The 27,755-nt window shown below is 37.2% G+C and overlaps 1 protein-coding gene across 1 annotated transcript in view; it reads right to left on the bottom strand.

Moving 5' to 3' along the window:
- Window positions 1–11,602: 11,602 nt before the first annotated feature.
- Window positions 11,603–27,755, bottom strand: part of nufip2 (nuclear FMR1 interacting protein 2) — a 31,619-nt gene continuing 15,466 nt past the window's right edge. Inside the window, exons 3-4 of the mRNA XM_072242773.1 lie at window positions 20,347–20,379; window positions 11,603–19,120 (exon numbers count right to left, since the gene is read on the bottom strand). Coding sequence (XP_072098874.1) covers window positions 19,068–19,120; window positions 20,347–20,379 — 86 coding nt within the window. The 3' untranslated portion in view covers window positions 11,603–19,067. The remainder of the gene's footprint in view (window positions 19,121–20,346; window positions 20,380–27,755) is intronic.

Genomic DNA, 27,755 nt, shown 5'->3' with positions numbered 1-27,755 from the left:
GGTACACTTCAGGCACTCTGCTTTCCTCCCATATTCTAAAATCGTACAAATTACCCCTTGGTTGCAGAATTTTGGGTGAGCATTGATGAGATCGCTAAAAGTGGATGCTCTAATGCAGGGGTTCCCAACCTTTTTTACGTCATGGACTCCTACCATTAACTGAGGGATCCGTGGACCCCAGATTAGGAACCCCTGCTCTGAGGCTAGTATAGACTCAATGGGCAGAGAGGCCTGTGGCTGTGCCGGATGGCTCGAAACAATTCCTTTTGAAATCTCAGTCTGAGAGATGATGGATTAAGAGTGGTCGTAGAGACAAATGCAAGCAAAAGGTTCAACAGACCGCAGTTTACTCGAGTAATTTAGTGCACAGAAAATGTCTTGGACACGTCTTCGGGAGTCTGCTACTCGCATCTGTTCTGCCACAGTGAGATGGTGGCTTAGTCTATACATCCCTGTTATATTGGGAAAACAAATACATTAATCACAATTTATAATTAACAACCATTTTCGAGTTAGCAGATTTTAGAGCAGAAGTCCTTCCTATGTCTGATGAGTTAGAGTTTTAAACCTGCATATAGCGAAAGAACAGAAAATTGATAGTAGTTCAGATAGTTAATCCCCTTCTTGATGTTCTGAGCAAAGTCACTGATTACATTCGTACCAGGTAAATTCTGTACGTGGTTCAGCAAGACAGAGAAATTTTGAGCTTTCAGATGAGGGAATTCAACATCATCTATCTAATTTATTTATGACAGAGTTCCACGATAACAATTCCAGTGGAAATTTATTTGTTCTGCTTTTAGCAGCAGGATTATCTATGAACAGATTAATCTGGATTCTTGCATTTCATATGTTTATAACATTCTGCATAGAACTAGTGTGGATCACAATATTTCAGTGCTTTCACTTACAATTCACCAACAGCCTCCTCAATTTCCATGTTGGAAGATATCAGTCCATTTTTAATTGATATTTAATAGTCAACAGCTACAAAAGATAATTTATTACAGCATGTTTTTTTTGCAAAATCCACTACGGGCATACACTCAGTATCCACTTTATTAGTTACACCTGTACACCTGTCCATTAATGCAAATATATGATTAGCCAATCGTGTGCCAGCAGCTCAATGCATAAAAGCATGGAGATATGACCAAGTGGTTCAATGGTTGCTCAGACCAAACATCAAAACGGGGGAAAAATGTGATCGAAGTGACTTTGATCGTGGAATGGTTGTTGGTGATGGAGAATGGTCTGAAAAAAAACATCCAGTGAGCAGCAGTCCTTGTTAATGAGAGAGGTCAGTGGAGAATGGCCAGAACTGTTCAAGCTGACAGGAAGGCGACAGTAACTCAAATAACCCCATGTTACAACAGTGGCTTGCAGGACAGCGTCTCTGAATGCACAATACATCAAATCTTGAAGCGGACAGGCTCCAGCAGCAAAAGACCACAAACATACAACCGAAAATGTTGACTGTACTTTTTTCCGTGGATGCTGCCTGGCCTGCTGAGTTCCTCCAGCATTTTGTGTTTGATACCACCCAAAGTCTATTTCCTTTTCAGACTTCTTTACTTGATAGATGCTAAATTGGAATTAAGAGTCCTAATTCTGTAACGAAAACCAATTTCCCCTGGGATCAATAAAGTATGACTATGACTAAGAGCGCTAATTCTGAATTATCTTTCTTTTAAACCAGTGACTGATTTAGCAGTTGTACACCAATTGTTGAAAAATGTTGATTAAAAAAAAAGGCACGTCTGGAGACACAAAAGGCTATAGATGCTGGAAGCTGAGGAAAAAAACTGCGGGAGACACTCAGCAGGTAAAGCAGCATCTATGGAGGTGGAGTTGGGGGCTCTGCCTATAACCATGTTGGTACACTTCAGGCACTCTGCTTTCCTCCCATATTCTAAAATCGTACAAATTACCCCTTGGTTGCAGAATTTTGGGTGAGCATTGATGAGATCGCTAAAAGTGGATGCTCTAATGCAGGGGTTCCCAACCTTTTTTACGTCATGGACTCCTACCATTAACTGAGGGATCCGTGGACCCCAGATTAGGAACCCCTGCTCTGAGGCTAGTATAGACTCAATTTACACCCAGTGACTATTATTGGGCCTTTCAATATTTGACATGGGAACACCCCTCATTCTTATAAACTCCAATGAGTGTCGGCCCAGAGGCATCAAATGCTCCTCATACGTTAACCTCATTCCTGTCATTACTTTCATGGATCTTCTCTGGACCCTCTCCAATGCCAGTAATTGGATGTAGGGTCCAAAACTGCTCATAATGCTCCAAGTGCTGTCTGACCAATGCCTTATAAAGCCTCAGAATTACAGCCTTGCTTTTGTATGCTAGTCTTCTCAAAATGAATGCCAACATTGCCTTTCTTACCACTAATTCAACCTGCGGGTTAACCTTTAGAGAATCCTGCAAGAGGATTTGCAAGTTTCTTTCCACCTCTGTTTTTAAATTTTCTCCCCATTTAGAAATTAGTCCATGCCTTTATTCCTTCTGCCAAAGCATATGACCCACACATTTCACCTGCCACTTCTTTGCTCATTCTCCAAATTTGTCGAAGTCAAGCTGTGTACACGCTGTTTCATCAATATTACCTGCCCTTCTACCTATCTTTGTGTTGTTTTCAAACTTGGTTACAAAGCCATCAATTCCGTCATCCAAATCAGGAAAGATCCCCTTTAGTCCCACTGTTTGCCTCCTGCCAGTCAGCCATTTTTTTTTTTATCCATACTAGCATCGTTCCTGTAATACCATGGGCTCTCATCCTGTTAAGCAACCTCATATGCAGCACCTTGTCAAAGGCCTTCAGAAAATCAAAATAAACAATATCCACTGACTCTCCTTTCTCTATTCTGCCTGTTACTTCCTCAAAGAATTCCAACAGATTTGTCAGGCAAGATTTCCCCTTAAGAAAACCATGCTGACTTTGGCCTACTTTATTTTATGCCTTCAAATACTTTTAAATCTCATCCTTAATAGACTCCAACATCTTTCTAACCACTGATCAGGCTAACTGGCCTATAATTTCCTGTCTGCCTCCCTCCCTCTTTTCTTAAAGGGTGGAATGACATCTGCAATTTTCTAGTCCTCTGATAACATTCCAGAATCTGGTGATTTTTACTAATCTCTTCACCACAATCTCTTCAGTTACCTCTTTCTGAACCCTGGGGTATAGTCCATCTGGTTCAGAAGACATATCTACCTTCAGAATTTTCAGCTTCCCAAGCACCTACTCCTTGGTAATGGCAACAAAACTCACTTTTGCCCCCTAACACTCTCACATTTCTGCCATTCTGCTGGTGTGTTCTGTAGTGTGTTTAATATTTGAGTGATATTGTAAATATATTGTTTGATTAAGCACTCTTTGTTTATGGGTTGTATATAAGAAGTATGTGAATGCCATACGGCATTACACCATCATGTCATGATTGCCTCACTAAAGAGGAACTAAAAACCCATGCATCCATTCTCCTGTGTTGTTTTCTTTTGATTAGTTTTAGAGTTACAAGACATAGCATCTTCCGCAGTGAAGACTGACTCATCTTACTTAAGTTCGTCCATCATATCTTTGTCCCCCATTATTACCTCTCCAGCATCATTTTCCAGCGGACCCATATCTACTTTTGTCTCCTTTGCCTAATCTTTTTGTACCATCTTTTATTTTATTGGCTAGTGCACCTCCATATTTCATCTTTCCTCACTTTTTTAAAAGTTGCCTTGTTGGTTTTTAAAAGCTTCTCAATTCTCTACCTTCCCATATTTTAAATACATTATATGCCCTCTTTTTTTGCTTTTATGCTGTCTTCGAGTTCCCTTGTCAGCCACAGCTGCCTCATCCTCCTTTTAGAATACTTCTTCATCTTTGGGTCGTATCTTTCCTGCATCTTCTGATTTGCTCCCACAAACTTCAGCCGTCCCTTCCAATCTATTTTAGTCAGCTCCTTTCTCACATCTCTATAATTTCCTTTACTCTATACACCCGATTTTAGTTTCTTGTTGAAGTGCAGGGTGAATTCTATCATTTTATGAACACTGCCTCCTAAGTTTTCCTTTTCCTTAAGCAGCCTAATCAGATCTGGATCATTCCCTAGTGGGCTCAACAAGCTGCTCTAAAAAGCCATCTTAGAGGCATTAGACAAATTCCCTCTCTTGGAATCCAGTAACCACCTGATTTTCCCAATCTACCTGCATATCGTAATCTCCCATGACTATCATAACTTTTCCCTTTTTATATGCCTTTCTATCTCCCGGTGTAATTTGTTGTCCACATCCTGGCTACTGTTTGAAGGCCTGCATATAACTTCCATCATTTTTACCCTTGCAGTTTCTTAACTCTACCCACAAGGATTCTACATCTTCCATTCCTACGTCACTCCCTTCTAGAAATTTGATTTCATTTTTAAACCACCAGAGCCCTACCCCACCGCTTACCTGCCTATCTTTTTGATGTTCAGTACTCAACTATAATCTTCTTTCAGACACAACTCAGCGATGCCCACATCATACCTGACAATCTCTAACTGCGCTATAGGTCTTCTATCTAATAGCTGTGAGGTAATGTTGCAGCTCTGTAAAACTCTGGTTGGAGCACACTTGAAGTATTGTTTTCAGGTCTGGTCACCTCATTATAGGAAGGATGTGGAAGCTTTAGAGAAGGTGCAGAGAAGATTTACCAGGATGCTGCCTAAATTAGAGCACATCTTATGAGGAAAGGTTGAGAGAGCTAGGGTTTTTCTCTTTAAAGCAAAGGAAGATGAGGGGTGATTTGTTAGAGGTGCGCAAACTAATAACAGACATAGAATGAATGGATAGCCAGGACCTTTTCCCAGGGTGGAATTTTCTATTAGAAGGGGTGCAGTTTTAAGATGATTGGACGAAAGTATAAGGGTTTGTCAGAGGTACTATTTTCCCTTTTTACATAGAGTTATAGGTGTGTGGAATGCTGTTACGGGCAGGGGTAGAGGCAGATACATTATGTATAGTGCCTATAAAAAGTATTCACCACCTCCCCCTTGGATATTTTCATGTTTTATCTTCATCTTCAGAAGTTTTTGGATGACTCTGCCATAGTTGGATGCATCAGCAAGGGAGATGAGGCTGAGTACAAGGCTACGGTAGGAAACTTTGTCACATGGTGTGAGCAGAATTATCTGCAGCTTAATGTGAAAAAGACTGAGGAGCTGGTGGTAGACCTGAGAAGAGCTAAGGTACCGGTGACCCCTGTTTCCATCCAGGGGGTTAATGTGGACATGGTGGAGGATTACAGATACCTGGGGATACGAATTGACAATAAAGTGGACTGGTCAAAGAACACTGAGGCTGTCTACAAGAAGGGTCAGAGCCATCTCTATTTCCTGAGGAGACTGAGGTCCTTTAACATCTGTCGGACGATGCTGAGGGTGTTCTACAAGTCTGTGGTGGCCAGTGCTATCATGTTTGCTGTTGTATGCTGGGGCAGCAGGCTGAGGGTGGCAGACACCAACAGAATCAACAAACTCATTCGTAAGGCCAGTGATGTTGTGGGGATGGAACTGGACTCTCTCACAGTGGTGTCTGAAAAGAGGATGCTGTCTAAGTTGCATGCAATCTTGGACAATGTCTCCCATCCACTACATAATATACTGGGTGGGCACAGGAGTACATTCAGCCAGAGACTCATTCCACCGAGATGCAGCACTGAGCGTCATAGGAAGTCATTCCTGCCTGCGGCCATCAAACTTTACAACTCCTCCCTTGGAGGGTCAGACAGCCTGAGCCAATAGGCTGGTCCTGGATTTATTTCATAATTTACTGGCATAATTACATGTCACTATTTAACTATTTATGCTTCTATTACTATTTATTATTTATGGAGCAACTGTAACGAAAACCAATTTCCTCCAGGATTAATAAAGTATGACTATGACTATTTATTGTTTTACAACATTGAATTATAGTGGAGTTAATCTGGCTTTTTTGACACTGATCAACAGAAAAAGACTTCTGTGTCAGAGTGAAAACAGATCTCTGCACAGTGATCTAAATTAATTACAAGTATAAACCACAAAAATAATTGATTGTATAAGTATTCCTTCCCCCCCCCGCCAAGTCAATACTTAAGTAGATGTACCTTTGGCAGCAATTACAGCCTTGAGTCTGTGTGGTAGGTCTCTATCAGCTTTGCACATCTGGACACTGCAACTTTTCCCCTTTCTTTACAAAACTGCCCAATCTCTGTCAGATTGCATGGGGATCATGAGTGAACAGCTCTTTCCAAGTCCAGTCACAAGTTCTCAATTGGATTGAGATCTGGACTTGGCTTGGCTACTCCAGGACATTAACTTTGTTGTTTTTAATCCATTCCCGCGTAGCTCTTGCTTTATGCTTGCAGTCATTGTCTTGCTGGAAAATAAATCTTCTCCCAGGTCGCAGTTCTCTTGCAGACTGCATCAGGTTTCCCCCCAGGATTTTCCTGTAAATTTGTTGCATTCATTTCACCCTCCACTTTCACAAGCCTTCCAGGGCCTGCTGCAGTGAAGCATCCCCACAGCATGATGCAGCCACCACCATGCTTCATGGTAGGGATGGTGTGTTTTTGATATGCGGTGTTTGGCTTATATCATAATGTTTAATCTGATGGGCAAGATGCTTAATTTTGGTTTCATCAGACCATAGAACCTTCTTCCAGCTGACTTCAGAGTCTCCCAAATGCCTTCTGGCTAACTCTAGCCAAGATTTCATGTGTATGTTTTTCCCCCCCAACAGTGGCTTTCTCTTGGCCACTCTCCCATAAAGCTGCACCTGATGAAGCACCCAGGCAACAGTTGCTGTATGCACAGTCTCTCCCATCTTAGCCACTGGAGCTTGTAACTCCTCCAGCTTTGTTTTGGTGGCCTCCCTCACTAGTCCCCTTCTTGCACAGTCATTCAGGTTTTGAGGATGACCTGCTCTAGTCAGATTTACAGCGGAGCCATATTCTTTCCATTTGTTGATGATTGACCTAACTGTACTCCAAGGGATATTCAGTGACTTGGAAATGCTCTTGTATCCATCTTTTGACTTGTGCTTTTCAATAACCTTTTTTCTAGAGTTTCTTGAAGTGCTCTTTTGCCTTCATGGTGTAGCTTTTGCCAGGATACTGACTCAACAGCAGATGGACCTTGCTGGTGTATTTTTACTACAATCAATTGAAACACCTTGACTGCACCACTGATGACTTGGTGTGTCATATTAAAGGGGGTAAATACTTATGCAATTATTTTGTTTTATATTTGTAATTAATTTAGATCACTTTATAGAGATCGGTTTTCACTATGACAGAAAAGAATCTTTTTCTGTTGATTAGTGTCAAAAAATCCACTGTGAAATATAAAACAATAAAATATGAAAACTTCCATGAAAACATGAAATACTTCTTGCAGGCACTGTATATTTAAGATGCTCCTAGGTGAGCACATGGATGAATGAAAAATGGAGGCCCATGGGGGAAGGAAAAGGTTAGAATAATTTTAGAACAAATTAAATGGTTGGTACAACATCCTGTGCCCAAGGGCCTTGTGTATTGTGCTGTTCTAAGTTACCATATACTATCTTTAGATTCATTTTCCTGCTATTTACAGAGAAAAAGAAATTCAATAGAATCTATGTAAAACCATAGAGACAAACTGAGTTACAAATGGTGACGGACTGTGCAAATAAAAATAATAATTCTATGAATTGTAAAGTTCTTCAAATTAGGTTGTGGAATCAGTGCAGAGTTGAGGTGAGTGAATTTATCTACACAAGTTCAAGAGCCTGATTTATTGTAGAGTAATAACTGTTCGTAAGCCTGCTGGTATGAGCCCTAAAGGCTCCTGTACCTCCTGCCCAATGGTAGTAGCAAGAAAGGGGCATGGGCTGGATGTTTTTTTTTTGGGGGGGGGCTTTGATGCTGCTTTCTTGTGGCAGTGCTCCTGATAAATGTACTCATTAGCAGGGTGGGTTTTGCCTCTGTACTAGGCTTTATCCACTACATTCTGTAGTTTTCCATTCCTTAGCATTGGCGCTTTCATATATTGTATGATGTATCTAGAGCAGTTTATCTAAGTTTTTGGTGACATGCAGAATCTATGCATATTTTATTCAAAAGTAGAGGCAATGTCATGCCTTCTTTGTGAAGACACTTTAAATGCTGGTCCCAGGACAAATCCTCTGACTTGTTAGCACAAAAGATTTTAAAGCTACTGATCATCACCATCTCTGATCCCCTTATGAAGGCTGGCTTAAAGAACTCCAGCTTCTTCCTCCAGTAATCGATAATCGGCTCTTTGGTTTCGCTGACACTGAGAGGTGGTTGTTGTGGCATCATTGAACCAGATTTTCATTCTTCCTCCTATATGCCAATTGGTCATCACGTTTGATTCCGCCAACAGTGGTATCCTCAGCAAAAGTAACTACAACATTGGAGTTGTACTTAACCACACAATCATAGATATAAAGCAAGTAGAACAGGGGGCTTAGTACACAACCTTGTGGTACCTGTTCTGATGGTGATAACGAAGTTATCTGTTGTTGCCAATTCATACTAATGGGGATCTGCCAGTGAGGAAATCAAGGATCCAGTTGCACAGGGAGGAACTGAGGCCCAGGTCTTGGAGCTTAGTGATGAATTCCAGATTCAAAGCTGGCCAAACTTAGGTAGAAAACAAAGCAGATATTTTGGGGAAAAATACTATCAAAGATGTAGACATCACTTTCCTCACAGCTCCTCAGCAGAAAACCAGTCTTAAGACAGGACTGTTCTTCAAATGGAATTTACAGCACATTACAAAAAGAACAAAATGAACGATGAAACAAATCCTTCCTCAGTATAGAAGTGGATGAACACTTTCCATTCCAAATGGTGATATTTTGACATTGGGAATGTTTGTTTGATAAATCTTACTATTCTCCTGAATATCCTTAAGATACTGCACAACTTTAAAGAAATAATGGTAAAATAATCAAAATGGAAGTAATTTCTAGCCAAAATTGCAGATTAGGCAGGAAAAAATGATAAATTATAGAATAATAAAGCTTTCCTGAAAGAACAGAAAGACAATATGGAATAAACGGTATAGTTTTAAAGTGTTTGCAGAGTGCAGATTTGGTATAAATCTCCAATATGACAGATTATTTTGAGAAAGCGGTTGGAAAGGTATATGGAAATCTGGGATTCATAAATAGCAGAGTACGAGTAGTAAAGTTTCAATGAACCTGCATAAAACTGATTAGAGCCAAACTCTGGATGTGATCCTGGTTTGTTAGCTATACTTTAGACAGAGTGGCATGCCTGGCTTGAATCCAAACCACAGGTGCTGGGCATGGAAATGACATGTTCTCTGCGACCGCAAGAGCTTTATTTGGGCACTGGTTTCCACTTACTTCCCAAGAACAAACAGCCAGTTCAATTGGCTGCAGTAAAATTACCTCTTTGTAGAGGTTAATGGCAAAAAGAATACAAGGGAAATTGATTCCACGTGAGAACAAGTTGCAGGGATACGGGGATGAGTGCAATTGCTCCTCTGGAAGCCGACATGGACCTGATGATTTGACTGGCTCTGTGTTGCAAATACAATATGGAAATCCCATAGGACCCTAAAAGTTCAGCAAGAATAATTACATGGATAAGCGATTCCACATAAAACCAAATTGTTATTCTCATTAGACAAAAAGCTAATTTATGCACCTTTCAAATCTGCAATAATTACAGGTGAGCTGGGAAACCAATTCCCATTGGATGATTCCAGTTCGGGGGTGGGGGTGGGGTGCAGCTAGTCGTGGCAAATGAGAAAACCACCCTCTAATCCATACACCTACAATTATAAAATGGAAATTTTTGCTTGAAGGGGTGGCAGAAATAAACAAGGTTTTCAAAAGGAAACGGAGCAAGCACTTGAGTAATTTGCAGGGTTATGGGGCAGTGGGCAGAAGTCTAACGGCCACCTCCTGGGCCACAACTCCAGAACAGCAAGTAGCAAAATACCACCATATATTCATCGTGCCTACCAAATGTTTCTACTTGCATGACTAAAACTATCCTACTTCTGCCGTTTCACAAGTAATCACTCTTTAATTTATATAAAGAAAATCTGATGCCATTTGAAGTGCATTGGCCAGATCATTATTGCTGACACCATGCTCTAATTCTTTTGAAGTCATTCACACCCCACATTTAATTGCTTTGCTTTAAGATCTGCTAAAATACATTTTCTCAAATATATGTAACTATTAAGTAAACACTGTTTCTTAAATCATCAGCTTCCATGCCTGCATTGTATTACTACAAATTTGAGTACTGAAATGAAAAAGGGTGAATTCAGTTCAATCTTAATTGATTTTCACTTCCCAGATGCTGCCTGACCCATTTACAGCATTTTATGCTTTATCAGATTGTATTTTTTTGGACCCTGGTCAGCTTTTCACCAAAGCAATGTAACACATAGCAAAAATCTAAATTCAAGCAAGCACTTGTTACAGGATACACAGTATTTTCTACATCAAAGGATATGCATATTCTGCTGTGGTTTCTCAACTCACTAATTTCAATATTTTCTTGATAAATTGTACACAATTGTGTATGAACATTTTCACATTCACAAAATGGTACAAAGCTCCAGTGGTGTTCAGATACTCCAGGAAAAAGATAGTTGGTAGTACAAAGATGAGCTGATAAACAAGTGATATGCATAAATAGGATGGATCAATGGTTCATGTATCTAAGTATTACTTTGACAAACTTAAATGCCAAATTCCAGACTACTTTAAAATTAGCCAAGCATGATTAAGAGGGAATAAAATATCCTTTTAATTATATCAAATGGCATTAGATGCTGCATTAAGCTTATGCTTTGAAAGGTTATGATTTTTGATATAGATTCTCATTTACAAACACGTCTCAGTTACAATGCAACATTATTCCTTAAATTGTTAAAAATTGAGATGCTGTACTGTTCTCTGACATATACACATCTCCACTCTTAGCATTATGCTGATGAATTTGGAGAGTAGAAACCATCGTAGAAAGCCTGAGGTGGTCCTACAGCATCAGCAAGAGCATGGCTCGAAGGCACTTGGGTTCTTTTTAAAAATTTAAACCAGAATAGGTGTGATTCTTTTTATCAAAGATTTGATAAATACCAATCAACCTTTGGCACAGAACATGAAAAGGGTTAATGTTTACATGGAAATGTTTTTGGCACTTTCCCTTAATTCAATTATTTTGTTACCTTAGTGTGGGAATCCAGTGTCAATTTAGGAGTATTTTGCAATTTTTCTTCAGTTGGAATCCTTCAGTTGTATTAATTCAGAGGTTTAACTCCTCCCCTCAATGTAATGCTGCAAGTTCACACACTCAACATCCCTGTTTAACGAACATTGTTTTGCATGTGTGATATTATTAGACATTAAGTCAGAACTGACTGTAAAAGCTTTAGAAATGCAAATACAAGTAAAATATTCGATTAAAATTTTGCTAGATCATCAACATGACAATTACTACCAAGTAATGGCAATTGTTGACTTAAACATAACTATAATGAGTGATGGTATTTAATGTGGAAAAAAGGAACAAAATAGGTTTATTGCAGAAAATAAAGCAGCAGAAGAGTTTTATTTGAACATTTTTTGTACCATGATTGTCAGTGAACTTAGTAGACAGTCATGACTTAAGTCTTGAAAAGGAAACAACTGAAATGCCTGCACCAAAATTTAATTCACTTCCTGGAGCTCAATGGCATGGCTAATGCTGCCAGGATTTGACTTTTACAGCTACAACCTATTACAAAGTGGAAAGGTATACAGAAAGGAATTGCAAGGGTTAAGAATGACAAAAAAACTTTAGACCAAAGAGATTTCATATATAATAAAACTGATCACAAAATAATTTTTCAGATATCATTTACTTTGGAGTTGCCATGTATTAAGGCCACAGTCCCATGCCCCAGGTCAAGAGTTTGTACAGTCAATTCATAACATACAGTTGCACAAGAACGGTTCATTATCCACATGCTTGATTCCAACAATATTTAAGAAACTATGGTTTCATAAAGTATCTTTCCTCTCAAGATTCACAAACTGAATTTGAGTATCGATTTTTAAATACAACACAACTAACCAGATCACATTTTTCCTTCTAATTGGAGTTTTGGAGAGGAAGGAGATAATACAAATTGTTATTTTCTTGGTTACTCAATTACCGGGACGCTACATGAAAAAGCATGACATATTTACAGATTTATAGCTAACAATGACAATCTACAGGTATATTCAAATACAACACCAGACAATCTCCTCCTCTGGGAAGAAGGGACCATGTATATCTTTTTTGCATATCTAATGCTTTCAATTTCAGTATTATATGGATAGTGAGATTAAAAAAATCATAGCTATAACACATTTGGTAGAGAATTCAAACCATTTGAAGCAGTGGTGAGGCATGCATGATTATTTTAGGAAGGGCTTAGAATAAGGGGAAATTTGGGCAAACCATAATTATCTAAAACATGGCAACTCCCAAGAATCAAGCCTTTTGTGGGTTCTTGTTACAATTTATTATTATTTTTTTTAAAACACAGGAATTCATGCACATGGAAGCATCCAGGATCAGTTTCTGTGCTTTTCATACCAGCTAAATCATGATAGTTTACAATTTGGATAATAGTTTATATATATATATATATATATATATATATACACACACACATACATATATATATATATATATATATATATATATACACACACACACACACACACATTATAACTGGCACAAAGCAAGGAATAGAGTTCCTTCATATTTATTTTTAGATTCGTTTTTAGTAGTTAAATTACACTGATCCAGTCTAAATAATTTATTCCCACAAACACATGACAAATGTGTCACATCTTACTTTGTAGGAATAGATACTTCAGTTTTTATCTGCTCAGATGATGTCATTTAGTGTTGAATAGGTAGACTTTGGAGAACAAAGATTTTCAAAAGCCTTGTTCCATGTATTTCAAATCTCATGGCAAGGGAGTCTAATATCATGTCAAAGAAATACTGGAACCATTAAAGACATTATAAAGGCCATTTTGCAGGGAATGATTTAACTGATAGATAAAATTTAACTCCTGGAGCTCATGTAAGGTACTGTACATTAAGTCTGGCAATTAACTTTAAAATGTATGTTTTTGATCACAAGTATCAATGCATTCATCTAAATTACAATAGGTCAGAAATCAGGAATTGATCAACCAATGACCAAGTTATTTATACATTTCCAGATAGTATTTAGATTATTTTGGAAAAAGACATTCACTGAACGAAAGCAATGGGTATGAAAAATATAAACAAATAAACCTGTCCTTAAGTGGCTAAATTTGTCTTGATCAAATAGGCACTGGATATTTCACAATCCTCCATTTGGTTAGGAGACCAAATGACTTGGAAAAAAAAACATTTTGTAAATTTGGGCAGTTGGAAGTAATCAAAAACATACATTTTGGCCAAACCATCAGCCATACATCTCTGTACACCTATTTATATTAACATCCATTTACAAGATAACATTCTATATAAATTCTCCTATGGCTTTTGAAACAAAATTCAAAAATTGACACTAATTGAAAATAGCAACAGTTTAATCAGAAATTATGCAGTTCTTTACAAATGTTAGAAATAAGAACCTTTAAAACGTTTGTGATATAGATTATAGTTTTAACAATTATGAGACATACAAATAGGTGACAAATACATGAAAAAAAAAGTTGGGTCATTTTGTTTATTGAACTTCTGCTTAATGCAAGCAGAATCTGAATTTACAATGCAATCCACAAACATATTGATGCTTGTATTATTTCAAGGGGTAAAGGGGATAGGATGAATTCTACACTGCTAACTGGTCATTGGCCCATCAAGATATGTTCACCTGACCCTGACCATGGAAATTAAACTGCAAAGTACAGCGCACACACACACACACACAAAAGAACATAAACATATCGAATGGGAAGAAATCTATTAACTCAAAAACGTGCATAGCTCAATACCATCAGCTCAAGCAAACATTACTGGAGCTTCAGCAAAACCTGAGTGTGCAAAATGCATTTCTAATGTAATGCAAGCAGCCCAGGAAGTAAATCTTACACAATGATACATAGAGGGATTCTGTATAAGGCAGAATTAGCAGATGTTTTCTTTTTTGAAGAGGGAGGAAGAAATTACAGTATTTTACTCAGCACAAAGTAGCAGACAACTATTTTTTAAAGCAAGGTGCTTAACACATTCAGGATTCACCATTAAAAAAAATTATAAACCTGTAGCCACACAACTTCTAACCAGAGTGAGGCCAATTCTCTCACTTCATAATTCAATGTATACCAGAAATTGTTAATTGTTTGTATAATATGCTATTAATTTTTTGGCTAGAAAAATTATTCCATGTCACCAATACAGCAGCAAGACAAAAGCTTGGTTGACAGGTGTATTTTGCAGAGACTGCCACTACTCCTGTGGTGTATCTGGCATTAAATTAACAACCAAATGAAACTAGTTTCAGAAGCTACTGTTCGTTGAACACACCCATTGTAGAATAAGAATTATAATTGCACAATAGTTTGTTCCACTTATGGCCCTTCAGGCCATCTAATCTAATCACGTTAACACATACTAGTCCAATACTGCTGTAATAATGCAGCCCTACATATTTGACATTTATGCTGCTCTTTTCAGCTTTAATGGCATGAAATTTTTGTCTTCACTTGCATTTAACTTATGGCCATTCTACGTAGTTAAAGCACAACTTTCTCCTCCTTGTCAAATTTCCAGATAGGAGAAGTAACTAAAGTCCTTAAAGTGAGTCGAAGTGTCTTGGTTGTATATCAAAATTTTAAAATTAAAAACCGGAAACAAAATACTCCATGCATCTTTTCACCAAAAGACAAGGGCAAAATGCAAGCATTAAGAACACTTGGGAATAAACAGATAAGACTAAATCTTAAAAAAAATTGCTAGTCTCCTGAAGTTGTTAAGAGAAAGATCTTCCAGCTATGTATTAGATGAATAATGTAAATGTCAATACCAAAACTAATTCCCCCCTTTTCCATGCGGTGACAAACATAGTTTTACCTCTGAATTTCTACTAAAGGCTACTAACACTCCTTTCTCTCCTGCATCCCTCATCCATGTCCCATTTCAGATGTCTTAATATTTTGTTTGCAGGGCAGATGTTTACTGATATTTACTAGGTCAGTCATTACACATGGGAAACCAACATCAAATTGTCAACCACAAGTGCCAAGCAGAATGCTAACTGCAATTGCCTTTATATATGGATATTCTTTTTCCAAAGAATGCAATGGAAAGTGTTTTACTCTTTTGCATTAAGCAAACAAAATTTCTTTAACTCAAATTTATTAACTGAGTTATGTTTCATTTGGAAATACATAACCAGCAATGTATGCAATTGCCAAATACTGGTTATGGTTAAGAAATACTGTATTTGAACACAGCAACATGTTCCAGTCACCAATTTCACTCTGGTAGCAAAAATACAGAGCAATCAAACAATTATGAAGTACTATAATAATGTGTCAAAAAAGATATCATGCTCCTTAGCACTTCAGCGTTTCAGCTTCATGTTCTATGCTTATGTATTTCACTATACATTTCCATTCTGTCCCTATCATTTCCATGCCTGGTCAGAAACCCCATGTAGCAGCTTTAGTTAATTACATACAACCCAATCACCCTTTACTGTAAACAGACATTTGAAAAGGGAAAGAAAATCCTTGAACGCTGGTTTCAAGATCTGAAGAGCTAAAAGCTTTTTCAAGATGTGATTTGACAAAGTTTCTGCAGATCAAATTGTTCAATCCCACGTTATTTACACTTTTAATTTTTTTTGTTTTTAAATTAACATAATTAGTAACAGTAGCAAGCATTTAAAAATACATTACTTTTATGATGACACACAGACAAGAAATGCATTAATGAACCAATACTAATAGGCCCTAGCAACCATGCATTCCATCAATTTTGATGGCATTACTAAGAAAATGCTATTGGGGGAAACAAACTGGTGAGTATCTTTAAACAAATGTGGGAGGAACATGGAGCACACGTGCATGTCGACAGCTCAACTCCCTGAGGTTTTGGCAGCCTTTGTATTGGGAAAGGGGGACACAAAATGGGACTTGGAATGAAAAAGGCTGACCTGCAAGGCCTATAGCTGGACTGACAATGCATTACAAAACATGATTAAAAAAAAAATAAACACAGGTATCAAAGACTTCAACCTTGATTAGCTTGTCTAGCAACAAGAATTTAAAACAACCTATGCTATCTGACTTGCTTAGTGCCATTCTGCAATAATTAGACCTCTGATGATCATTACTCAAAAGATGAAATCAACACATGGCACAAAATAAATTACGCTCTTATTCTCAATACTAATAAATGTATGCACCAGATACTGTATAGAACTCACACACACTTGCTCTCGCTCACGCACTCACTCAGTCCCTCTTCCCAAATTTAAGTCTCTTCATAGAAGGGGCACCGCAGTCTACACTGTATTTGGTTTATGCTACAGTACTAACAATTGAGGCGGAAAATATTATACTGTATCTACAACAGTAACACATTACCATTCACTGTATTAATTAGTCACAAATGATTGGACTGTACTTAAAACTTACATGCCTACTCAAAAAATATAAACAGATTAAAAAGTTAAGAAAGTTTAAGTGCTTATTGAAGAATCAAGGACAGTGACAGATCACAGAAAAAACATGTAAGCATAACAAAACCTGGGTGGAACAACCCAGTAGTCATGTGGCCCTAGTTTACCAGAATATGTACAGTACCAAACATGTACTGGGCTGCTCGACCGCTCATTTTAGGGATTAACAACAAAGTTGTTATAAACTAGCTTTAGTAGCCATTGGAAATTAGTAACTGATTGCTTAAAAGTAAAGTGTAATTTATTCTGCCCAAGGCATGACATTATTCAGTTTGACATCTGCAAGTAAAAATTCCCAAGTATGACCAAAAGAATCTTTCTAACAATGAGCATGACTAAGAAACTCTTGAAATTCTGAAACAATACTGCTTCTGTTGAATTGTTCACAAGTGTTGCTGTATATTACTGGAAATTAGTTAAGCACTAAAATATTAGGTTTGAGTTCAAGGTAACATATAGACTCAACACAAAACAAAAATGCAAAATGTCAAACCTTTCTATTCTATTGGAAATTTTTGGAAGGATGAGGTTTCCTGCTTTTTCATATAGATGTGTAAAGGCATACTTAAGCTTTCCTAGAAATTACAGTAGCTGGTCAGATCCTGCACCCAAATGCTTTGGGCAACAAGGTTAACCTCAGCTATCATCATGCAAGCACACTTCTGTCCCTAAAAAAAGTATGCTAGCTTGAAAATGTTCTCCCCAGAAATGGGCTATTTTCACAATGAGATCAGAAGAAATATATTTGGCATTGTAAGATTTTAGTTTATTAAGCAAATTAGAGGGTTAAGTTTTGTCTAGCGCTTAAAAGATAATCAAACGGAAAAGGAAGCACAAGCATCTGGGGAGGAGCTGTGTGGAGCACATTACATTTTCCACAACCACAGTGCAGAAATTAGATAGAGGACATTTACTTCGCAAGACAGCATAAAGCCACAGGAACGTTAAAAACAAATCTCTCCACTCTGGCGTCTAGTCTTACATGCTGCACAAGCTGTAGTGTTTAATAACTACCGTTGCACATTCAGAAGTCCATGCCTGCACACTCTTCACTCACTTCTAATATTGCCGTAAAGCACTTTGCCGATTTGTAAAATCCAAGCACATTTTTCATATTAAAAATATATCTTTAATAGAGTTTAGAAGCAGCAATAAAGCTGTGGACTACACAGAATGCATTAGAATTCAATAACCAAATAGTCAATTTTGACAGAAAATGTTCTGTAAAAGGGCTAAAGAATGTAGGAGAGTGATCCAATTTTAATTTGACTTTTTAAAATCTACTTTTTTTTTCTTTTTAAAAAAATTATGTTCTTGTTGCACGATTCTGGTATATAGTGCATGAAAATGCAAGTCTTAAAAAGCAAGGTGATATTAAAAAGGAAAAGGAGGGCATAGTAAGCAAATACATGTCGTTTAGTAATAGTTAAGGCCAGATACGCAACAGGGAAATCTAATGAATGAGATATTTTAATGGCCTAGAGAAGGACAGCGAATGTAAAGCCCCTATAGCAAAAGCAGTGCAGTTTATGTTACTAACACATACAATGGCAAATTTTTAACAAAATTATAAGGGAAAGAATTGTACAACATTAAATACCCAAGTTGAATTACTCCACGATTTACATAATAGACCTTCTGCAGGTGGAGCACGGTCTTTCTGATCAGTGAACGATTAGACCTGCATCATTTAATATTGCAGTTGTCTGTGATTTCGATTTCTTCCCAGTGATGAGTTAAGACAATTTTCCCCCAAGGCCTAAAAGACCATCTTAATCCCAGCAAAATCTGAGAATGTTGCAGCAAGGAAAAAGAAAAACACACACTGTACTTCAAGGCATTATTCCAGCATAACTTTTTTTGGGGTTTTTAAAAAGTTCTGCAAATCCTCCTGTTTTCCCGTGTGGAATCTTGGTGCACTCACAGCAAAATGCAGCCTTTGTGAAGTGGGACAGCCCCTTCAGTGGTTCACTGGAGCTTGACATTACACCAGCAGGACCTTAAGAACCCGATTTAAGTAAAAAGTCCACTATTCATTGCGTTCAGGTTTTGCTTTGTGATAAGTTCAGTACCAGAGGTCATTAAATACCCAATTAAGAGTCCATCGAAATAACTGTACGACACACTCTTTGCACTCACTCAAATTCAGTTTGCGTTTTTTAAAAAATATTTTTTCTGTTTTTTTTTTGTTTTGAATGTTTCTCCTGAACTGGCCCACTGCTTAAGAGATGATTTAAAAAAAAAAAAAAAAAGGAGCATAACCGCTTCCAGACAGTGGCTTGCAGCAACAATGAAAACAGGCAGTTCACTAAGCTGACTTCATTGGCCAGGACGGTCCATAGATTCATCATAGGTAACTACTCTTGAAGGATCTGCAAAAAAGAAAATAAACGTTATGTAGACATAAATGCTTCCATTTAAGCACAAGCAATCATAGAACCAAAGCACCATTACAACACATCTTCATTGGCAATTTAACAATCATTCATTCTAACTTGACTAGATGGGCTATATCTAATTCATAAGAACACAATGTAGCCAAATTCCACACAATTCTCCATTCAAATTGAGCATCAAAATGGGAAACCTCTTCCAAACCCAAAAAAGGTAGATGATACTTTCAGTCCTTTTAATGAAAAAGTAACCAAGCAGTTCACCGCTCAGGCAAATCAGTGTACATCAAGTTGTGGTATCAATCTTCAATGTATCAGTATATTCACGTATGCACACACATCCTCATTCGGCATTTAAGATTTTCAAATATAGGCTCCTCTATAACCTCACATATGTCAAAACTTAAGAGATTCAGCTGCCACTTCAGTACAATTAGCATGCTTACTTTTGTACAGTAGCACATAAAGCACAGGAATGTAAAGTTTAAATACTACACTAAAGCAATTATTTAACCTCAAAATAAATGCAAACTTTGTCTCGAAGGAATGGCACTAGAACCATTTACTTCACAGGAATCCAAAAAATAGGAGGCAAGTAGTCAAGAGTAACATGGCATGATCAAATTCCAAACGAGAGAAAATTTAGATGCCGGAAATCCAAAGGAAGGGTCTCAGCTCAGCCCGAAACTTCAACTCTTTTCCATAGATACTTCCTGGCCTGCTGACTTCTTCCTGCATTTTGTGTGATTAACTTCCTCAGTTTGATCCATGACTGCAATAACTTCATACTAAAGGAATAATGCAAGTTAGTCTAGCCCTGGATCCAGAGCATCATCCTGCAATGTCCTTGATTAAAAAGAGACGATCACAAGAAAGAAATTGGACTAAACACTATTTTGAATAGCAGGACTGTACATTAAAATGTAATGCCCAATAAAAGACATCCATTGAAATAAGCATTATCTTCATGCAATAAGCAGTGGGAAAAATGAAATATTTGAAGGCAGCAGGAGACAGGTGCCATATTCCACTCAATGATCTCAGATCATTCATTTTATGCTTATTTACAAGGCAAGATGCAAACATGCTTTAAAACACAAATCAAATTTATAACTTAAGAACATAAAATGGACTAAACAACCTATAGTAATGTCAATCTGTAAAATCTTAGAACGTTTAATGCTCAAAGTTTTAATTGTGATTACCTTGTTTATGCAGGTTCCATATAGAGTCCATTTCTGAAAAACAAAATATATACAATCAAATCCGAGCACAATTTACTTCTCCAAAACTTTTAGAAAAGTACAAGGTAGTGGAATTAGTTTAGTATAACAGTTTTAAAGAGCACTTATTAACATGAGTACTTAAACAGCTTGTGGAAATGCTTGCAGTAAGATATAATTGAAAGAAGTACAATGACAAGTTGCAAAGCAAACACTGGAAATGTTTGAACATTTAGAACATAACTTTAAAAAACATGAAAGCTTACAAGCCAGATAAAAGTAAAACCAAATAATTTTGCTAGAATTTTAAAAAAACTAAGACTTGAATACATTAGGCCATTGGTTAACAAGGAATATAGTATCGCAAATTTTACAAAATGCTGCAATATTTTGACCCCCTATATAGAAGGCACAGATTGAGGCATCATGCCTGCTTTAAATGCACCGGTGCACTATTCCTGCATAGATGTACTACATACAAAGTGAGATAGAAACAATTTAACCTACTTCTATTACCTTTTCAGAAAATGCATTCCAGACCACAACAATGCATAAAATTATCAAAGACACAAAGATTCTGAAGTTGCTGGAAACCTTGAGCAAGACATACAAAATGCTGGAGGAGCTCAGCAAGTCAGGCAGTATCTACTGAGGTCTCAGCCCAAAGCATTGACTGTATTCCCTGCTGTAAATGTTGCCTGACCTGCTGAGTTCCTCCAACATTTTATGTATGTTGCTCATACAAGTACCAAATTTCCTTTAAGTTATTCTGTCATTTGGTTTGGGTTAATGCCATTTATTTGTTTACCAACTCAAGCCTTAATGTAAGCCTTCATAACTTTGAAACACCATTAGAAAATCAGTTAACTTCTGCTCTGAGTTATGATCCTCATTCTAATCAATGCCTTTAACCCAAGTCTCCCCTGCATCTCCTCAAAACTCCAGCTAATGCCACACCAAAGATTTATGCAATTACCAGAATTCCTGTGAGCCTTTTATAAACAGTACAGCTTTAATGTGTGCAATCTTGATCATTAAGTGTTCAGCATATGCAAGCATCAATTTAGGTAAATTTTACATTATTAGATTTGGAAAAGATTACACTAATCTAAGTTCTACAAGTTCCACAAGTTAGGAAACTTAAGGTTGTTACAATTATAATTGATAGTAATGATGCAAATGCCATTGTAGTGCAAGAAATCCCTCTGATCAGTACAATGCCATCTTATACTTTACTATATTCTATTCTGTAAGCCATAGAGTAATTTTGTGGAGAGGAGTTCATTTCAGGTCCATGATCTTTAATCAGATTAATTGCTTCTTTGATCACTAGTACTGATTGAGCTGAATATTTGCAGCATTTTTTGTTGCTATATCTGTGCTTGGTACAAATTCAGTAAATTCCTCCTTAGAAGCTGTGGGGGCCAATTGATCTAGGATAAAAGTAGTAAATGAAAATCAATTACAATCCAACAGAAATGTGAAATCGTCAAGGGAACGACATCCTACTCCTGACCTTACAGTGCATAGTCATTTTGTAGTAAAATGTATCAATTGTCAAAAGCGAAGTAAATAACCGTAAAGACATCTTGTATCTAAACTTCAGAAATTTTACCGCACCCTGCGCTGCCCCCAAAATCAAGGTATTGAATTCACCTGAGATTATAAAAGTTATCAGGTCGCTCTTCATCAGACCTGTTTTGAGTACCTATTATGCTCTCAAAAACAACCCTAATGAAAACACTTTAGGTTCAGCAATATTCAATTTATGATTAGATACTCAGCTTTTTAAGGCTCTGATTCACGTTTCACTGAGCAAAACACATCTCTATTCCTTAGTTTAGAAAAAGCCAGTATCACTGAACCCAAACCTTCCTATCCTATGTGATAGCCTGAGAGGAAATCATGAATATATTCAAAATGGAAATCAGAAGTTTGAGGAAAAGATAGGAAAATGACAAGAGCATTGTTTAAGTCAAGACTGGATCAACAATCATTTGATTATACAGTGGCTCAAATGGCTACTGATGTTTCTTAGGTTCAGGTACAATGAAGAGACATCCAAACAAAAATGAGAGTACAGCCAAGTCTGGAAAACTGTAGATGAGGAAAAGTAAGAAAATGGCACATCACTGATGACAAACTGAATCAGACTGATTTTGAAAGTGTTAAAGAATTCAAGGACACATGGATTAGATTTGTTTTTATATTGATAAAAATGCAAAAGCAAATTCATGTAAATGCAGAAAATCTAAAATCAAATGTGTTGGAAATGCCAAACAGGTCAGGCATTGAGAGAAAGAGTTCAGCTCTGCTGAAAAGGTATTGACCTTGAACATTAGATACCCAATGACCTGGTGTGCAATTGTAACATCACCTTTGTGTCCAATCCCCTCTTAAGCTCAATACTGGAATTGCTTAAGCCCAATACTACAATTTTCAGATAAACATTACGATCAGAGCAGATTCAGATTCAAAAGCAGTACTGAGCACGTTTATACTAAAAGGATTAGCTGAAGTTTAAAGCCTCTAAAACTTTGCTTATATAAAAACATTTTGAATCACAAGAGACTCTGTAATAATTGTCATTTTTGATGCCAACTTACATTTCTAAGAATCACCATTACTTTGCTCTCATTGTACTGTCCAAACAGACTTTATGACAGTGCTGTCAGTGAAAACAGATCACAATAATCTACAATTGTTACTTATTTCTACACTTCCCCTATATAGTTTACCAATAAAAATGCTGAATGATATTAAAAGCTGTGCATTCTTTTAGCTCAATGTAGGACCTCAGAGTTCTTGAAGTGTGAAATGCAATTTCGTTTAACTATAATTTTAAACACTGCAACAAAACATTTGTACAAACGTTCATAGCTAAGCTTCTTCATCCAATAATTGCATCAAAACTAATGCTTGATGATACCAAATTAATGAGTCTGAATGACTGAATGTCCTAAGTTAACGTACAATGATAACTAGGACATGTTAACTAGGGATTAATAGTGAACATACGGATTCAATATTCATCTATGGAAATAGTCTTCAGAAGGACCATGGATCATTGAACAAGGGCTACCTGCTTGGGCACAAATGGATCTAGGAATCTCAACAAGTTAGTACTTAAAGGGAGAAGGGAGAATCAAAGTAATATTTCCATAGAACATTTCCAATGAAAAAGACCACCTAACCAACCTTAGACTGTCAAGTGATTCATATGAAAACGTGGATTCCAGTTAATCAGGGCAGCTTCTTATCGGGGACAACTTTTAAAGAACAAAAACTAACTGAGAAATTAGCTAGGATTCCCTTCCTTTATTTGAGACACTATGCCACTTAACTGGGACAGGAGACTGCTGCCGAACTAGTGTCAGTCACGTGCACTTGTGTAGCCATTAGACAACAACCTGCTTCCAGCAAACAATTTAAAATAGTATCAATTGTCTGTGTTTATATTCAAAAAGCAGTGATTCCCCCCCCCCCCCACTGAGTCTTGTTGAGAAATAAGCAGTAAAATAATTCAGAACTGCTTTGTTCACTGCGGTTTCAAGCACTCAAGCATGGAGTCGAAAGAAATGGCAGGACTGAAAATGAAATGAGATCACTACTTCAACAAGTTAGAAACTACAAAGAATTCAAAGGTATTGACAATCACCTTCAATTTTACAATGAAAATAAAGATTTTGAGGATGTAATCAGTGATAGCATTGTATGAAGACAGTCCATTATCTGCACTAGGTGTCTATGCTGATTTTGTTCATTTACAGTCACAAGAATTAGATACGGATGAATTCCTCTGTCAATTGGTATTAGGAACTAATAGTTTTATAGTACTGCAGTGGTAATAGTAGTGTTCCAATTTATTCTATTTTATTTAAATAAATAATTACTCACTTAAACAGTAGTTTGTCTTTATTAATATCATTTTAACTATTTCCGTGACACCAGCTAATTGGACCAAAATGTACTTGCTTCCATGTCCCAATTAAGCAGAATCCACTGTACATCATTTGGAATAAATGCTCATTTGAGATATAGAACTAATTTTAGAAATAATTTTATGATATTTATCAAGCAAATTCAGATTCTCCAGCCGCTAGCCGTCACTGCTTAACATTTTCTTATATTCAGAATTCTCACCTCCATTTAAACTCCAACAGCACTACTGATTTACTTACTAAAATTTTGTGGCTCATTTACACTGAAATTCAAAATAGTTTTGAGATTTTTTTCTTTTATCAGGACAGAAGCAAATACCCAACTTCAGAAAAATAACTTCATTGTTTTAAATTAAAACTCAAGTGTTGCTGATATTTAAGCAAATACCGTAGATTAACATAGTCCCACACCTAAAACTAACTGTGGCAACTGGCTAAAGTGTCAAATGCACTGGTGTGTACTATACAGCAATTTCTAAAATTCCACTTTTACAACATGAAGTATGCAAAAAGCATATTTGGATAATAGAAAGTTTGTGAACTCTCCTCATACAGGGGAAACAACTTCCTGGATATTAGATACCAAGAGCAGTTTAGAAAAGGGAATGAGAAAAAGATCAGTGCAATCACACTGTAACACACAGTACAACTTTGATTTACAGAAAGGGTAAGAATTCTCAATACTAGTAAGAACTATACTTGGGTTCAAATTAGCTGCAAACCTTTACACTTACCCCTAACACCACTACCCATTGTATGAAAACAAAGCATGGTAACAAATACCCAATGTGGAAAGTTTCCAAGAGGCCTTTTGAACTAATTCCTGACACAATACAGAATTTAGCAGTAAAATCTGGATCTATTCAGAAGAAGCAATTAGTACCTTTAAAACTCCGCTCCATATAAACAAAACCCATGTACTTCAGCATCAGATTTTACTCTTTAAGATAGGAATCATTATAGTCACAAGATGATCAATGCATCTAATTATAATTAAATGTTATTTATGCTGGAAATTTGGGGGATAGCAAACTAACTTTTTCTGTATTAACCAAAGCAGAACAAAACAGCACAATGGCATGGCTAGCAGACTTTCTGCCTCAGCTCAAACAAGCCAGTTTTGATGTTGTCCTTTGGAGCTAGGTGAAGTTTACACAAGTCTATAAAAGTTGATGTGAAGTTTACAGCCTTTGGAAATTGGAGGAAACTACTTTCCCCATTCTATCTCACTGCAGTATTGAAACTCCCTTCCAAGTTGGAGCATATCTACAGCACCAATGAAAAAAATGAAATGAAAAAAAATTTCCACTGTCTCCACCTTTAAACAGTCATTGAGCAGTATACAGACATGTATAGTAGTCAGCCAGCTATACATCATGGACACAATCCCTCTAGTCCAATTTGTCCATGCTAACTAAACAGTTGGGAAGAGAAAGTGCCCATATTTGCCTCGTATTCCTCTCAATTTTTCATATCCATGTGCCTGTCTAAAAAAAAATGCATTTTAAACTTTCTAATTTTACCCACCTATAACATTTTCTTTGGTAACCTGCCATTCCTTGTCTCACTTTCCCAGTTAATTTGGATCCTGTTGTGATCTTAAATAACCTCTTTCATTGTTCACAACACAAATTTGGTGTCACCCACGAACTTACTAACCATGCCAAATGCACTAGCTTCCAAATCATTGGGCCAAACACTGATCCTTCTGACATACCAGTTACCACAGGCCTCTGAATGAAAAACGACCTTTCATTATCACCCATGTACTCCTAACACAACATCAATTTTACATCCAGTTGGCCAGCACACCCTGGATTCCATATGATCCAAACTCTCTGGATCAACCAGCAGTCAAGATTTTGTCAAACACCTTGCTGAAGTCCACATATATAATCTCCACCACCATGCTCTTGTCAATCCACTTAGTCAGCTCTTCAAAGAAAAACAGTTCAATTTTGAGAGACATGCACCATCTCAAAATCCCCTGAAGTAGCTTTCTTGCTAACATTAGGCTCACTGGCAGGTAGTTCACTAGCTTGCCTCTGCAGTCCTCATTAAGTACAAGAACATTGTGTTTTATGATTGTCAGTACCCCCTTTTGTAATGTGCAAATGTTTCAAGACATCTCTATTCTCTTCTCAAAATTCCCCAGTTTCCATGACCTTCTCCATGGTATATTCATTTAGAAATATTTAAGACCTTGTTAATCTCCCATAATACCACACATGATCATATTGATCCTCAAGAGGAACTATTTTGCCTAGTTATGTTTTTGCTCTTAATGTACTTGGTAGAATTTTAAGATTTTCATTACCTTACCTACCAATGTCTTTTCACCCTCCCAGTTTCCCTCTCAAGGCTACTCCTACATCCTTCAAAGTCAAGAGATTTGCTTGATCCACGCCGCCTACACCCGAGAAATGCCTCCTTTTCCCAATTGGAAATTCAATATCCCTCAGAGTTCTATAACCCTGCCAGACTTGCCTTTAGGAGAATACTGGTCCTGAACTCTCCTTGTGTCACTTTTTTTTTAAAAAAAAGACCCCCTTGTCAGATGTCCCATTACCTACAGTTTATCCCAACCAAACATTATAAATTTCCGTATGAAAACATCAAAATTAGCCTCCCCTCCCACTAACCCCATGAGTAAGGTCCTCAACTAATGTCTGCACAACACCCTAGCCACTTCCCATATCTCAGGAGTCTCGTCTTGGGAAAAGACAGACATCAATGATAAAAATTATTCACCACTTCAGTGTGCCATTACAGCCTCATACCAACTAAGAAAAAGTATATTTGAAGTTCAGGATCTCAAAGCTGGAACAAAGATTTTGGTCTGCCCTATTATTTGCTTCTGGAGACAAAAATTTGCTGTGGCAAGCACTGCATAAGACCAACTTTCTTGTCAAAGCGTTTGTAATCCACTGGCAAGATAAACAAACAATGTCAGAACCTTGATCCAGGCCAACATTCTCAGCAAATGATGCTTTAAATCACAGGCTGTTTGCTCTAGAGGACAGTCAGGTCATCAGCATGCTCCACACCAGATTCTGAAAGTATCTGAACAAAGATAGGGACCATTTGCCTTGCCAAAGAGAGAAAACTTAATTGATGTACAAATTCACAATGGGCTTGGATTGCAAAGCAGAAAAGACCTATTATCCTCAAAAGGGTAAATGGATTTAATGTGATTCCTTACCCTCAGAGGCAAGATTAGAGGAAAGAAACCTATCCACAGGTAGATGGTGGTCTGAAACTGCATGGAAAAGGCATAGAGGTAGAAACACATGTCACCTTTAAACAGTACTTGGATATGTATTTGAAGAACTGACACCCAATGATGGAACGTGGGATTAGCCTAGGTTGTTTGCCTCTTCCACTGGCAAAGACACAATGGACTGAATGTGTCTCTAGTGGTAGGTTAACTATGATTCTAGCTGTAATATG

Source organism: Mobula birostris, chromosome 25 (assembly GCF_030028105.1).
Source record: "Mobula birostris isolate sMobBir1 chromosome 25, sMobBir1.hap1, whole genome shotgun sequence".
Classification (NCBI taxonomy): Eukaryota; Metazoa; Chordata; class Chondrichthyes; order Myliobatiformes; family Myliobatidae; genus Mobula; species Mobula birostris.
Note: the sequence above shows the minus strand (reverse complement) of the source record. Positions and strands in the feature narration are given on the sequence as shown.